Below are 16,173 nucleotides of genomic sequence, written 5' to 3'. Positions count from 1 at the left end.
CTGGGGTTGTGCCGCTCATCTCACTTTATTGGCCGAGGGAGCCGGCGTACAGCTTCTGGGTCACGTGGCCAGCATGACTAAGCCACTTCTGGCAAACCAGAGCAGTGCACGGAAACGCCGTTTACCTTCCCGCCAGAGTGGTACCTATTTATCTACTTGCACTTTGACATCCTTTCGAACTGCTAGCTTGGCAGGAGCAGGGACCGAGCAATTGGAGCTCACCCCGTTGCGGGGATTCGAACCACCGACCTTCTGATCGGCAAGTCCTAGGCTCTGTGGTTTAACCCACAGCGCCACCCGCATCCCCTAGGGGCAGGGAGCCAAGAGTAAAGAACATGAAGGAAGAATGCAGAGTAGTCAGTGGGCCAAGGAGGAGGAGGAGTCTTGCAGAAAGGAGCAAATGATGTTGAGATTGAGGAAAGGAAGCATAAGCAGGAAGGTACCTTTGGAGGGCTCAACACCATGGGTCAGAGAGCAAAGGGTTGCTGTGTGTCAGTTCCAGACCCTAATGGTGCTGCTGTGCTTTGAACACTGCATGAAAGCAGAAATATAATTGTATTGTTGCTGGAGCATTGTGACCAGGCAATCCTAGGGATACAGTGAGGGCCAGGAAGCAGGGCAGGGGCTGGATGTCACATATGAGTGGAACTAACCAACCAATTCATTGGCTACAGGTTTCTAATACTACTCAGCTGTGTCACTGTTATGCCCCATTTCTATTATTAAACATTATTTTCCATTGCTTTCCTTATATCTTTTAGGTGACCCTGAAGATGCTGCTTCTGACAGTGGTTGTCAGCATGTACAAGAGCTTTTTCATCATAGTAGGGATGTTCCTGCTGTTACTTTGCTATGCTTTCGCAGGAGTAGTTTTATTTGGCACTGTAAAATATGGAGAGAACATCAACAGGTATGACACTTTTTACTCCACCAGAAAGTAAATGATATCGTGGCATTGCTGTGTTTGAGCATGAATGCTCGTTGAATTGTTGAGATTCTCAGGAAGTTTGATTCTGGGTCAGGTCTCAGAATCCATGCTTGTGCAGTCTAGTTTGGGGCACACAAAATGCATGAACAGCTGTACTATGCTACTCCCATTCTGTGTATAAGTACCCATGTTATTTCCTGTAGTAGGAGTAATTTGCAGGCTGGGCTTCTGGAAATGAGAAGATCAGGTAGATTACTATATAGCAGGCACAATATAGCCTCTCACTATAATTAATAGTCACCATGGAAAATGCTTAGTAAAGGAAAGAAGGAAAAGATCACAACATCTAATGTTTTTTAATGCTGAATTTCACTTGTCGCACACTGAACAAAATTTATTGTTTGTTTAAAAACAGGCATGCCAACTTTTCATCAGCTGGTAAGGCCATTACTGTACTCTTCAGAATAGTCACTGGGGAAGACTGGAACAAGATAATGCATGACTGCATGGTAAATTGAACACAATTATAAAACAAGACATAAATACTGGAACCACTGCATATCTAACAGCCTAGCTTTGTGACTTAACAGTGCTGTGCTTTTTTTTTTTAAGCTATCATTCACACAAACATTCGTGTATTTATTTGACAAATTATAGGAATAAATGCATAACCATTTAAGTCCGTGGATAATGTCAACAAGTATGCATATATTTTGCCATTCTAAATATCACCATCTTTGTATTAATTGCTAGCAAGTGGGGGACTTTCTGAATATGTTGACTATATTGCTAACTGGTAAACATTTGTTATCCTTTACATTCAGTACTGGATCTCTTGGAATAAATGCCAAAACATTATTTAATATAATTCTTTCTGCAGTCTTATCTGCCCCTGCATCTCAGATATATATATCATATATAGATTAAGGTCTTGGGGCTTGGAACACAGGTTCTCTTTCTGCCATGGTGCTGGTAACGTCTACAGTGAAAGGCTGAACTGTTTGGGCCTTATTATTTTGGTAAAAGGACTGCTAAAGGAGGGTACGATAGATATTTTTATTATTTATTAGATTCATATACCACCCTTCATAAGATCTCTGGGCAGTTCACAGAATCAAATAGAGGATAAAAACAAGTAAATAAGTAAAATGAAACAGCAAAACAATAAACCACTTCCCTTTACCACAGACACATTTAAAAGGCCGTAGAATATTAATCAGCCAAAGGTCAGGTTGAAGAGGAATGTATTAGCTCACCGCCTAAAAATATATAATGAAGGCGCCAGGAGAACGTCCCTAGGGAGAGCATTCCACAGTTGAGAAGCCACCACAGAAAAGGCCCCATTCTCTTGTCACCCTCCGAACCTCACTTGGAGGAGACACACAAAGAAGGGCCTCAGATGATGAACGCAGCGTCCGGGACGGTTTATATGGGCAGAGGCAGTTTATTTAGTAAAGCTGTGAATATATAGATAGAAAAGATTGAGATATAGCAGGAAGTTTAGGTCAGACAAATGAAATAGGTTCTTCACCGTTGGCTGTGAGAAAAATAGTTTATGGTTTGATAGGGAGGCATGCAATGGACGGGGGCGGGGAGGGAGGGTTATGTATCCTGCATCAGGGCACCCCTTTTGCTGTTAAAAATGGAGACCTTCATCACTCTTTCCACATTACAGGGGCAGATCTTTTTTAAAAATTAAAAAAAAACAACAGACGGATGTGCCGCGGTTGCATCCAGTTTGGCCCTCGCTCTTGTCCTGACATACGCCTCAGAATGTTGTTACTATTGCTGCTCTTGCTGTCGTGTTAATGCCATCGTTGTTCCCTAATTGTGATACATACGTTTTAAGTGTATGCTTGTGCATATGTCGGTTAGTCACAAAAGAAAAGGCAAAGAAGAGAAGAAGCAATCGTATATCCCTTTGAATTAATTAATTATTTTCCTTTGAAGGTTCAACCTCCTTTTTGTACTCCGGATAACAGAACATACTGGAAGACAGATTGTGGAAACTATGCTGGTGCTCTTATGTATTTCTGTTCATTTTATGTCATCATTGCATACATAATGCTAAATTTACTTGTGGGTAAGTCACAAATAGCCATTACTGTATATGTTTCAAACATACTTATTATATGTAATATATATATATATAAATTCGGTAATTTGCCCTTTGGTCCCCCTGAGGCGACAAAACTATAAATAAAATAATTGAATTAGCAACATGACTGCAACGATCAGCTAACTGAAAAATTAAAAAGTAGCATCAGTTTGGGACTGCAAAACAAAACCAATGAAACAACCCACAAAGACCTGACAGGCATTTCAGAAGCTTTCTGAATGTGAATCTGTTTTAAACAACTGTCCTGGTGGACCTCTCTAGGAAATGAAATTCCATAAAGAAGGCGCCATCAGTGGAAGACCTCACCTCAGCATATGGAGTATGCTTTTTAAAGTATTAGTACCGTATTTGCCCAAATATAAGCCGCACCTGAATATAAGATGCACCTTTAAAATGGGGGGGGGGGGGGAGAGAGAAAGAAAAAATACCTGAATATAAGCCACTCCATTCCTCACTGCTCCTGGCTGCATACTGGGGGGGGGGGGGAATGCACTGCGTTGCCGGCGGCCTTTCCCCTTCCTTGCTCTCTCTCTTTCCGGCCTTGGGGGAGGACGGGGGACTACGCACAGGGCAGGCACCGCTTTGCTGCGTTCCTGGCGCTGTTTGCCCCACGCTCCTGGCTGCATGACGTAAGGTCGCGAATATAAGCTGCACTTTAACTTTTCACGGTCGGGATTTGGGGGAAAAGTGAGGCTTATATTCAGGCCAATACTTAGAAGATCAACACACCCAATTTTTGAAATCTTTCAATAAAACAATGAAGTCTTGTTTAACATTTGAAAAACCTAGCTGCCATTTCTTTTTGTATAAAGTTATTGGTTTAGCAATATAGGAGCAAATATGTTTTAGTAAGAACGCTGACTTGTAAAAAGATGTCTATTAGAAGACAAATTATTCCTACCTTGTATGTGCATATGAAAATAACACTGCAGAAGGCTTTTCAGTTTGCCTTTATTGAGTTTGTTCAGTGTTCCCAGAAGCCAGTAGGACATTTCCATATTTAAGGTTGAAGCATATTAGATTCTAACTAATACTGTTAGATTGACTTGTCTAAATAAAGGCAAGCCTATTAATATAAATAAAGGATTTTGTACATTTTTGCCAACATCATGAATACAAATGAATTCCTTAATAGATTATATCCCATGTGATTTTAAAGATGTTTCTGTTTTCTGTAGCTATAATTGTGGAAAATTTCTCGCTGTTTTATTCTACGGAGGAAGACCAGCTCTTAAGTTACAATGATCTTAGACATTTCCAAATTATATGGAACATGGTTGATGACAAAAGAGAGGTAATAACCTAATTCACTATAATTCCACGAGTCTTATTTAGTTGCTGCTCTATTAATTAATTGCTAGGAAGGAGAAGTAAATGCAGTTTTCCAAAAGGGAATGCAATAGCTGCTCCCATTTCACTTTATACGGGGTAGTAGAGGAGTCCTTTCCAACATCAGTTCCTTTCAGTCTTTGTGCTCAATCACAGTGGAGCTTCATAACTGTGAATGGATTTTGTTATGTACTGAAGTTCTCACCCTGGGCCAGCAGGGGAATACTGTAAATAGTTTTCACTCAGGTCCGCATATGCAAATAAGGAATTGAAAGTGACGTTCAGTGATTGGATAGTTACAGAAATTGTTACTGTTGCTTTGTAGTTGAGCTGTCTATAAGCAAGTTGGCTGAACCCTTCAGTTCTGTTCTGTTCTGGCCTGTGAATAAACAAGAGCTGTCTGAAGAATCGCTGTGTCGTCCGATATGTTCACCCACAACTTAACAGATTTACTTCAGTGTCAGGGTACATGTGGCCTTCAAAATATTGCTGGCCTACATTCGCATTATTCCTGATCACAGGGCATGCTGGTTGAGGCAAATGGGCCTTGGAATTGAGCAGCTTCTGGGAGGCCAAAGGTTGTCTACCCCTAGCTTACACCCTTGACCTATAGATCACTATCTACAAAAATGAACAGTTTGGCTGAACTCCTTCATGGGTCATATCCAACACTAGTGTCCCGATAGCACAGCAGACACCCACTTACGCAGTACATCTCCCTGTGCACCCTCAAAAATCTGCTCCAGAGGGTTGGAGAACCCCCTGGAAACAGATCTGAAGGACACATGGGGAGAGGAAAGGGAAGTTCTGTTGCACAAGCTGCATTCCATGCATGTAGCATTAGCTATTTTGGTGACAGCTCATGAAGGGTTTGACCAGTACCAATAATGGAGAAGTTCTGCCTTCTTTTCAGGGAGTGATTCCTACCTTCCGAGTCAAGTTTTTGCTGAGGTTGCTGCGTGGAAGGTTGGAGGTGGATCTGGACAAGGATAAACTCTTGTTCAAGCACATGTGCTATGAAATGGAGAGGCTGCATAATGGGGGAGATGTAACATTCCACGATGTACTGAGGTATGTTAGATGGCACACAAAATCAATTGTAGTTTAGTTGCAGATATTTTCTGTAAACTATAAAACAGAGTACCAATATCAGTGCTATTTTTTAGAGAAAGAGGTGCTGGAACTTGCCATGAATGCCTCCCGTGTTCTCTTATAATGGCAATGGTGCCCACCTGAGAGATGCCGGAACTGAGTTCCAGCTGAAAAAAAGCCCTGAATACAATCATGTTTATAGGGTTTATAGAAAATATTAACTGAGAAGCATATCAGATTTTACTCAATGCTGATTTTTCTAATGTGTATCTAGAAGTCCAATTCAAACTATAATAAAAGTCCAATTTTATTATATAAAGTCCAATCATCATATAATAACTGCAGCTTTCAGCTGTCTTTTTTTGGCTGTGTGAACTTGATTGGATAAAGAGTGTTTTATTATCAAGGAAGGCAAATTTAGCATATAACAGTGACCACTTCCATGGAAGAAAGAACTTTCCCTGTTAAAACACCCCAATCCAGGGAACTTCTGCATCATGATGAGAGCTGACACCAGTTTAGGAAGTCGCAAAAAAGCCAATCAGTACTGTCAGAGCAGAGATGCATATCTCCAGTGCAGGATTTGGGCAGCTTGCACAGTTGAACATACTTGTGTGCATAAACCTGTTTTCATTGCACATGCACTTCTCTGTAATGGGGTTGGCTGTTTAATGTCTTCGCCACTTTTCACTGTATCATAAATCCATATATCCCTAGGTCATCGGATGACCCTTTAAGAGCAAAATAAACACCTTATTTTCAAATCAAGTATATGATACACCTGCTATTACTTTCCTTTTATAAATAACATTTTTTTTAAAAAAAAACCCCTCATTATTATTATTATTGTTTGTTATAATTTTTTTCCAGCATGCTCTCCTACAGATCTGTTGACATCAGGAAAAGTCTTCAGCTGGAAGAACTGCTTGCTAGGGAACAACTGGAATACACCATAGAAGAAGAAGTAGCCAAACAGACTATCCGCATGTGGTTGAAAAAGTGTTTGAAGCGCATTAGAGCAGTAAGTTTAACGAGGAAAAAACAGAAAGCCTGTAGCATACCCTTCCTCGTTGTGTAGAACAGGCTACATTTTATTTTCATACTAGAGAGCTGTCAATTATTTGGAAAACATTATTCAAGCTTCTTAGCCTTCTCAGTCATGCAGTGCTTATAATACGGGGGTGCTAGCTATTTATTTATTTATTTATTTATTTATTTATTTATTTATTTATTTATTTATTTACCAGCATCACTGGTGCTTTACATACTGTATTTTTTGCTCTATAAGACTCACTTTTTCCCTCCTAAAAAGTAAGGGGAAATGTGTGTGCGTCTTATGGAGCGAATGCAGGCTGCGCAGCTATCCCAGAAGCCAGAACAGCAAGAGGGATTGCTGCTTTCATTGCACAGCGATCCCTTTTGCTGTTCTGGCTTCTGAGATTCAGAATTTTTTTTTCTTGTTTTCCTCCTCCAAAAACTAGGTGCGTCTTATGGTCTGGTGCGTCTTATAGAGCGAAAAAATACGGTAATCAAAAAAGACACAAGGAGTCGAGAATTAAGATGTGGACAACAGAGGAGAAAGAGAAAGGAAAGGCAGATAACTATAACAGAAGGATCATTAGTGACAGCAGGAGAGTGTAGTAGAATGTTGCGTGGAGATATGAATGATGGGTGGCAGGAGTTGGTTGAGAGAGTCAGAGTTAAAAGGAGTGAGGTGAAAAATGAGGACTGTATGATCAGAGAGGAGCATTGGTACATTGGTGCAAAGCTTGGAGGGTCAGGAATACCAGGTTAGATTAATAAATTACAAATGTTTTCTGGTCTGGAGTAATGGTAGTTTATCAGATTTTGCCCCCCACATGCATCTTGTAAATTACACAGTCAAGTAGATAAATGAAGAATCCTCTTGCTCTCTATAAATCAGTGAATGGAGACAGCAGGTTGCTTGGGGAAATATTAAGGAAAGTTTGGACAGCTGAGTGACTGACCCTAATGACTTCCATGCACCCAGGCCCATGTCAGGGACCACTGCAACATCACCATAGCAATTAGTGATGGCAGCATATTTTGGAAATGGGGGTTTCAAAATACAGGCTCCCTCAGTTTAAAAATCTGCACACTATTATGAACCAAGCCAAACACTGCTCCAAGTTTTGACTTGTTTTATAATGACTTGGTAGCAGCCCTCCGTCTGTCCTAGAATCCCCTACCTCCCCTGCCCCTTTACCAAGTTGCAACTCAGGCAAGGAAAGCTGGTGATTGTTTCTGTCTACAGTGACTTCTCGAGTGTATTTTGTTGTTGTTGACAATGACGATAGCTGAAAACACTGATCCCAAATAAATACTTGTAAAAAGAATGCTTTCTCTTATTTGAAATTTGGTGGAGGACCATTAAAAATATGTTCTCTCCCAGTCTGGAAAAGGACACCTTCATTGGGGGGCAGGGATTAGAGTTGTTTTCCAAATTTGTATTCATTGACGCTGAAAGCACTCCACTTTCAAGTTGGTAAAGGAAAAGGGGAATACATGCCATCCCATCCTAAAAAATTCTCGGATTTTGGATTTTGTTCCAGTTCTTCCTACAACTCACAAACAAGCATAGAAAGCTTTATCTTTCCAGTTAGCGCAATAATGGATATATCCATTCTGCTTCTCTCTTTTTTTGCACACATTGTCATTGATACATAAAAATGGTACAACACGAAAGTCACACTTTGTAGTTATCTAAGGGAGTTTCTATTATCACTTTGTTAATTTTATCTAGTGTCTAATTTAAAAATCACTGAAACCAGTTAACTTCAATAGCCTCCAGATGAGTTCTATAAAAGCTTAGTTCTTCTCCCTGATCATTTTATTTTAAATGTCTCTTTCGATAGTCTCATAAAGCAGATTGAAATAAAATTAAACGGTGTAAGCAGCTTTATGAAAATGACTACAAAGGAAAAGTCCACTGTAACTGTGAATAATATAAAGGGAATGTAGAGCAGACAAGAGCAAATCTCAATTTTTGAAGAATACTTGTTTGAAAAGATCCAGTGATAATTATACTTATTATCTTTTTATAGAAACAGCAGCAGTCATGCAGCATTATCCATAGTCTCCGAGAGAGTCAACAACAGGAGCTTAGCCGTTTCCTAAATCCACCAAGCATTGAGACAACACAACCAAGTGAAGACATGAATGCTAATAACCAGGATAACAGTACACAGCCTGAGGTACAGTTATTCTCAGGTCCTCAATGTATTGGCCTAAACCAGTGGGTTAAGATAAATCATGATTCCTCATGTTCTCTGTGCAGGCACAAATATGGGGAAATCTGTGCCTGTGCAGAGCATCTTTGGAATATTCTAGAGCTTTTAGGGTGGCTGGATACAGACACAAGCTTAAAGAAGAGTCACTTTGTGAAGAACATTGTCTTGATATCCTGAGCTAAGGAAACTAGGCCTATAGTTCTAGTTCTTCTTCTTCTTCTTCTTCTTCTTCTTCTTCTTCTTCTTCTTCTTCTTCTTCTTCTCCACCTCCTCCTCCTCCTCACCTGTGGTTTCAGTTTTGCATTTTCCCAGTTCTACAGTCTTCACAATATGAAATGACTGGGATCAGATCCAGCCATCCTTTACTTCATTAGCCTACCGTAAACAGTGTCATAGTGAGTGAGGTGGATACTCATTGTGCTCCGGAATAAAGTATCCTAAAATATTCCCAGCTACCATGAGCATAATTCTTTCTAGTGAATCAGAAACAACAAAATAAAGATCAGAAACCAAAAGGCCTTGCTTGTGTTCTTTGAAGCTTCAGATACTATGCACTTAAACACTGTTTTCTTTTGTTCTATTCAGATGAGTAGTCAACAACAGCTCCTTAGTCCAACGCTCTCTGACAGAGGTGGATATCGGCAAGACTCTACTGATGGTGGTAAACCTCAGCGGAAGTTTGGACAATGGCGTTTGCCATCAGGTAGGTGAAGATTGTCATGAATGACACCAAAAAGAATTCTAAATGGAACCTAGAGCTCTAGTTACTGATAGAACTCAGAAAAGTGCCATAAGAGGGCATGCATCCTCACTGGAGGATTCTGCAGCAGTAGATTTCAGACTGACTACAGCTACAGGTGTACCTGAAGAAGTGTGCGTGTACACTGTTTCAGTGTATCTGAAGAAGTGTGCATGCACACGAAAGCTTATGCCCAGAACAAACTTTGTTTGTGTCTAAGGTGCTACTGGACAATTTTTTAATTTATTTACACATACAGAGGGTTTTTTATTTGTTTAAAAAAATCCACAACTTATTGGAGCCAACTGAAGCTCCTAGGTCAAAATATGCTAGAGTAAATCATTCAACAAAATATATTTTAAGAAAAGTAGTTATGGAGTACCTCTTCCAATGGCGTCCCTAACAATGGAAGTCCATAGGGAAAGTAATAAGTGTGTGCAATTTTTGGTCTTTTAAACATCAGAGCAATATGGACCTGCATAGGCTTAACCATAGGCTACTGCCTCTAAGACCAACAGTAACTTAAGCTAAGCATGAGTTTCATTGCTGTGCTGAACACATAAAGAGTCTTAAGTGTGCCAAAGCTGCAATTCTGGGCTGTTTTAAGTAGATCAGTTCAGTCTTAGGACATTTTCCTGCACTTGGTATTAGTTGATGCTTTTTTCACATTTGTAATGCTTTTGTACATGAAACCTAAACTAGTTGAAATAAATTGAAGGTTTAGAAATTGCTCTCTTTCCTCTTCTGTACTACTGTATATTAACAAGGTAGAATGCAAGGTAAATGCATTTACAACACAATGTAGTGTTCGAGCATATCAAATGCATTTTTAATGTGAAAAGCTCTTGGTTTGCATGGAACCATCCCCACTACTCCAGATAACAGAGCGAGATACATATTTGCACTAGTAAGTTGTCTTCTGTTTAATTCCCTAGCTCCAAAGCCATTAAGCCATTCGGTGTCTTCAGTCAACTTACGGTTTGGTGGCCGTACAACCATGAAGTCTGTTGTGTGCAAGATGAATCCCATGTCAGATGTGGCTTCTTGTGGATCAGAAGTCAAGAAATGGTGGACAAGACAGCTCACTGTGGAGAGTGATGAGAGCGGTGAAGACCTGCTTGATATCTGATTGGAAAAAGATGCCATTTCAAATCACACTTATGCAACATTCCTTGGGAATTAAATCGTTTTCTTGGTTTTTAAATTGCAGTTCCTATTGACTGACCATTTATATCAAGAGAAGCCTTCAACTTGACAAGATATACGACTTACTTATTTTTTAATCCTTATGTGGTTATTAATGTAAGAGAAAACAGCAAAAAAAAAGGTTGTGTTCATAAAAAGCAAAGACAGTTTTGTTTCATTTTTCCCTCAGACACAAGAATCATTAGTTTAGCTCCCGGATCAGCAGGGAATTCATTCTAAATGAAAGCATTTTTACAATATACAGATTTTGACCTGCAGATAGCTAGCTTTTTTAAAATATGCAAGATGTAGGATAGTTTCTTTTAGCATATCAGAAAATGACTAATTGGGTTTATAATCATTTTTAATTGTTACCGTGAAGAACTGAACATGAATGCACAGCTGTTCTGCCCTTACACCTGCTGAATAGGTTTCGAGCACTGTAATCTCTATCAACATCCATCTCTTCTTAAGGTTGGGCCAAGGACAGTCAAAGCCTGGGTTTGGTTCATTGTCACCTCTCTGTAGGTCCTTCTAAACAAGTGTTTGTAGCTGTCTGAACTAAGGACTCTGGCTGTTTAAGGAAGAAGCTGGGATTCTCCTATGTGCAGTCCTACGTGTTTTGATGTAGGATGCAGCACCCCTACATCACTCGAAGCACATCCAGAAAAGCAGCCTAGTCACAAAAGTCTGGTTTTGTGCTTGATTACTCTTGCTTATTAAGTAAATAAGTTTTATTAAATAAACTAAAAAACCTTATTGTTTAGATCAGTGATTCCTAAACTCCCCCCATGCACCACTTGTTGCTTCTTTTGTTTCTTATATTGTTTTATTATTGTAATACAATAAAATATAAGAAATAAAAGAAGAAATTGAAATGCCATTAAGCATCAATATAAAAAGTTAATGTGGACATGCCATGGACCACCGGAATAAAGCTTGTGGGCCACTGGTGGGCCACAGACCACAGTTGGGAACCCCTGGTTTAGATAATTCACTGTGTAAAGGACATCACTATTATATTTTTAAAGTATCTTAGTCATGCAATGCTGACATATAAATTATGCCATTTATCAATTTCCTTGTCCTTATGTACACTGGAAGTGTCATTTTTAATTTTTATAACTATGATACAAACTGTGTTTGATAAGGATGCAGATGACATGTTAGAGAAGCAAGACACTTGGCAGTTTTTAAAATTCAATTTACTTGGATAAATGTGAAGTCTGTTGAATTAAAGATACCCTGTGTGTGGAGTGGCAGCAAACAGAACATGCGGGAGCAAATAATAATAATAATAATAATAATAATAATAATAATAATAATAATAATACTTAATAAACAAATTTATAAATTGCTTCATAGCATGAAGCGACTGAAGTGGTGTACAACCTAAAAACTAAAAACAATAAAACCATCCCTTTAAATTAAAAAAAACAATAAAACAATTTCTGCAGATAACATTTCAGTATGCATCAAGATACCACACAGAGATGCATAGGATGCAGTAGCTCCAGGGGAGAGTTAAAGGTACCAAAAACCTTTAAAATAAGTCAGAGGGAAACTGGCCACTGATCTCCTATAACAGCTAAATAGAAAATGAGCAATCCCAGTAATGAGGATCACCCAGCCACCAACAGGGGAAAATGACCTGTCCAGGGGAAAGGAAGAAAAAGAGAAATCAATCATTTTTGTGGCTCTGATTCTGTATTTGCAAAATTAATTTGCAAACAAGTTTATGAAGAACCTATTTTGGCTACTTCTGAAAGGCAACTCACCCAACCTCCATACAATTGCATATATAACCTCCATACAACTGCATATATAAAATTAAAATAGCCTGGTTTGTAAATACAAAATGGATTGACTTGCGTTTGCACTGAGATGAGTATAATAGGTACTCCAAGATAAAAGTTTGTGAGATTTTTGGAATTTGCTAATACTACCAGCAAGTGGAATACTCCCTTGTATGTTTTGTTTACCACTTTCTATGTTACTCAAGAAATACTGAGCACAAGTGTGCAGCATATAAGAGTTGTTTTAACATTTCAAACTTCAGTCATGTTCTTAATTCGTTTAGCATATTTTTGTAATGTCATAAAAGAAGAAGAAAATGCCATTTTCTGGCATTACTGAGGCTGTGATTGTATGCTAACTTATCTAGAAGCCCCACCCAATATAGTGAGTCATACTTCCAAGCACACAAGCATTGGATTTCACTTAAAAGTAATCACTGAACTTCTTCAGTATAGCTGCATGTCATACAGGTAGCACGACCAAACAGTGATGAATAATAGCCATCTTATTACTTCTACAATACAATTAAATGTATTGTGAGAGGCAGGGGGAATGGCAGGGTTCTGACACCTTCATAGAAACAACAGTGCTTTTAGGATTTTATATCTGCTTCCCAACCAAAGCTACCTTGGGATGGGACCTTTGCCACTACCATTATTTCCTATGGAAATTATGTTGCACTACCATGGCCTGGCCTGGATCTTCTAAGACGCACCAGAAACATAAGATTTCATGAATAAAACAGGAACTTTAACAACTTGGAAACTGTCCATGTTCTTTAGTAGCTTTATGGACAAAAACCCAGCAACAATGAATGATAAGAGTTGTTTGGGGTTTTACTCCTGCTTTTACTTTTAATGCAAAATGTATTTGAATCAATAGAAGGATTTCCATTCTCAGTCTACCCTTTGGCCACATGTTATTTTAAACGGTATGGTCTTTAGCGCATTATGATGTACTCATCTGAGTGTGTATTTCACTGTTTAGATTAAGAAGAAGTCGAAGTCCCTGTGATGTTGTTTCTTAAGTCTGTGCATTCTGTTGTTTAAACTAGATTGCAGCAAAGATCTACAGAAAATGTCACTCCGGTCATTTTTGAGGACAACATTTTGTCTTTTTCTTTTTTGTCTATTTGAACTTAAGGTCTGTACAAAAAAATAAAAATAAAAACCTAAGCTGACAGCAGGAGGGTTGTTGGGTTTATAAAATATGTTTTCTTGAACTTTCAATAACGTGCTGAATTGCAGAACCTTTCTGAGTTGTTTCTATGGCAAATGTTCTTTTTCAACCTCTGGCAAACATTAGCCCTTTGCCATACGGTGTCAAGAAAAGGCAGTTGCTTCCAGTAACACCTTCCTTCACATTTTCATTCTTGATTCATTTGCTACATATTATTCACAGGTTCAAGGCAGTATTTCACAATTTTATTTTGCTAGTGCAGTTTGCCAGTCGTTTGGGATTTCCTTTTTCAGTCAACAGAGTCACCCAGTCCTACGGAATGTTAGGCCAACAGAGATTCATCAGACACCTCCTGTTTAAACCTTTAAACACCTACTGAAAACCTTTCTATGCCACCAAGAGTATTGCAGGTATTTTTTTAAAAAAATCATCTTTCTGTAATGGTTAATTGATGACCTCCGATTTTCAATTTTTACATGGTTTTTATTACGTGTAGATATTGTAAACTGCTTTAATGTTATTTATGATATATATAAACATTTAGATAAATGAATGAATGAATGAATGAAATATGTTCTGAACCCCACGAAGCAAAATGTGTAGAGGGGGCTCCAAACGCAGATGGGTAGATTTGCTACATTTTGAAGTTAGGCACATTGCTCCCTGCCCCATAAGAACATAAATCAAGAATATCAAACTGCACTATAGTTCCCAGGGTACTCCTAATTGTTCTGCCTCAGCACCTACCAGCTGGCATGGTCGCAAAGGAAGAGTACCAGATTATGATCCTGACAGTAACACAATGCAGCATCATTCCAAAATCCAGCAAACTCATCTTAGGCAACTCTTTGGGTTTGTGCTTTGCTCCTTGGCCTATAGCTGACTTTCTCCCATGTGTCCATCAGCTGAAACTGCAGCCCATCTCCATCTCTATACAGCAACCATCCGGCCCCATCTGCTACAGTGCAGAGCTGGAATATTGTAAGCTACAGCAGGTTTGGAGGTGGGGAAACAGGAGATTGCACCTCTGTGGACAAAGCTGCACCTGCCATCTGCTGAGCGCTGGAGGCCCCCACCTGGCTGGCTCCTGAGTTGGCAGCCTGGCGACGCACTAAGCCTTTTAATTCTTCTCCAAACATCCTTCAAGCTCCTATGTCAGAAAATCATGCTGACCTGTCATTTACATTCAACCAGATGTTGTCTGTATCTCTAGGATTTAGAGTTAATAATAAGCCATTTGGGTAACCCTTTTCCTAGTGTAATTCCATGCCGCAGATATCCATGTGTAAAGCTGTCTCTTGCGTTATTCAAGTCTTGCAAAGCAAAGGGGAACTTTTTCTAGAATTCAGCTGAGCTTCCTTAAATCTCAGGTACTCAGGGATTGGCAATGCTTGCCTTGTGTATTAAGCAAGCATTATAAGGCACCATTCTTCGTATTCTGAGCCAAAAAACAACCACAGGGAGTTCAGTAGCATCTCTACTGAGTAGATCTGCTGAGGATCAAGTTGCTGCTGATATGTGGTTGAGTTAGCACACATGCATTCATTGCTTCATAACTGCATTATCAAGTGATTGCTTGAATGTGCATGTCACTGAACAGGCCAAATACTACAGCCAGTGCATTTATATAATAATAATAATTTATTATTTCTTCCCCACCCATCTGATTGGGTTGCCTCGGCCACTCTGGGCAGCTTCCAACAGAATATAAAGAACACACATACATAAGACATTAAAAGCTTCCAATACAGGGCTGCCTTCAGATATTTACAGAAGATCGTATTCAGTAATTGTTTATCTCTTTGGCATCTAACAGGAGGGCATTCCACAGGAAGGGTGCTGCTACCAAAAAGGCCCTCTATAACACCACCCAGATCAATATAGGTTTGCATGTTCAGCTGTGAGTCATTCACTGAAGGATGTACATGTACAGTGGTGCCTCGCAAGACGAAATTAATCCGTTCCGCGAGTCTCTTCGTCTAGCGTTTTTTTCGTCTTGCGAAGCAACCCTATTAGCGGCTTAGCGGATTAGCGCTATTAGTGGTTTTGCGGTTTAGCGGCTATTAAAGGCTTAGCAGCTTAGCGGCTAAAAGGCTATTAGCGGCTTAGCGGCTTAGAAAAAGGGGGGGAAGCGAAAAAAATCGCAAGACTTTTTCATTTTGCGAAGCAAGCCCATAGGGAAATTCGTCTTGCAAAGCGCATCGAAAAATGGAAAACCCTTTCGTCTAGCGGGTTTTTCGTCTTGCGAGGCATTCGTCTTGCGGGGCACCACTGTATGAGTGGCTCTGGATTTGTGAAAATTAAATTTTGCTATGGGGAATTGCCATCCTTTGAACACTAGAGGGCCAGCATTACCTTACAATGGACTCCTGCAAGCAGAAACACAGGCAGAAAACTTTTATCTTCATGATAGCAAAACATTTTTAAAGCTTTGTTCTAATAAGATTAGGGCTTCATATATGTGATCTGCATACAGGGTTTTGTAGTCATTCTTACCTGGACATTTCAACCATGTTTATGTAACACAATCCTTCTCTGGGGCACGGGTTAAGGC

At 39.5% G+C, this 16,173-nt stretch overlaps 1 protein-coding gene across 7 annotated transcripts in view; it reads left to right on the top strand.

The window, feature by feature from the left end:
• NALCN (sodium leak channel, non-selective) overlaps window positions 1-10,858 on the top strand; it is a 185,602-nt gene extending 174,744 nt beyond the window's left edge. For 6 of the 7 annotated variants that reach the window (XM_081198228.1, XM_081198229.1, XM_081198227.1 and 3 more), the window contains 9 exons: window positions 762-910; window positions 1,344-1,437; window positions 2,879-3,011; window positions 4,226-4,341; window positions 5,290-5,447; window positions 6,339-6,489; window positions 8,534-8,683; window positions 9,305-9,422; window positions 10,394-10,858. In XM_081198228.1, the coding sequence (XP_081054354.1) occupies window positions 762-910; window positions 1,344-1,437; window positions 2,879-3,011; window positions 4,226-4,341; window positions 5,290-5,447; window positions 6,339-6,489; window positions 8,534-8,683; window positions 9,305-9,422; window positions 10,394-10,587 (1,263 nt within the window). In that variant the 3' untranslated portion in view covers window positions 10,588-10,858. Of the gene's footprint in view, window positions 1-761; window positions 911-1,343; window positions 1,438-2,878; window positions 3,012-4,225; window positions 4,343-5,289; window positions 5,448-6,338; window positions 6,490-8,533; window positions 8,684-9,304; window positions 9,423-10,393 lie in introns of those variants that run through there. The other variant, XM_081198233.1, reaches the window with a different exon arrangement.
• Window positions 10,859-16,173: the final 5,315 nt, after the last annotated feature.

Source organism: Podarcis bocagei (assembly GCF_964188305.1).
Source record: "Podarcis bocagei genome assembly, chromosome: 6".
In the NCBI taxonomy this organism is placed as follows: Eukaryota; Metazoa; Chordata; class Lepidosauria; order Squamata; family Lacertidae; genus Podarcis; species Podarcis bocagei.
The sequence above is the reverse complement of the archived record's forward strand: the minus strand, read 5'-3'. Positions and strand labels throughout refer to the sequence as shown.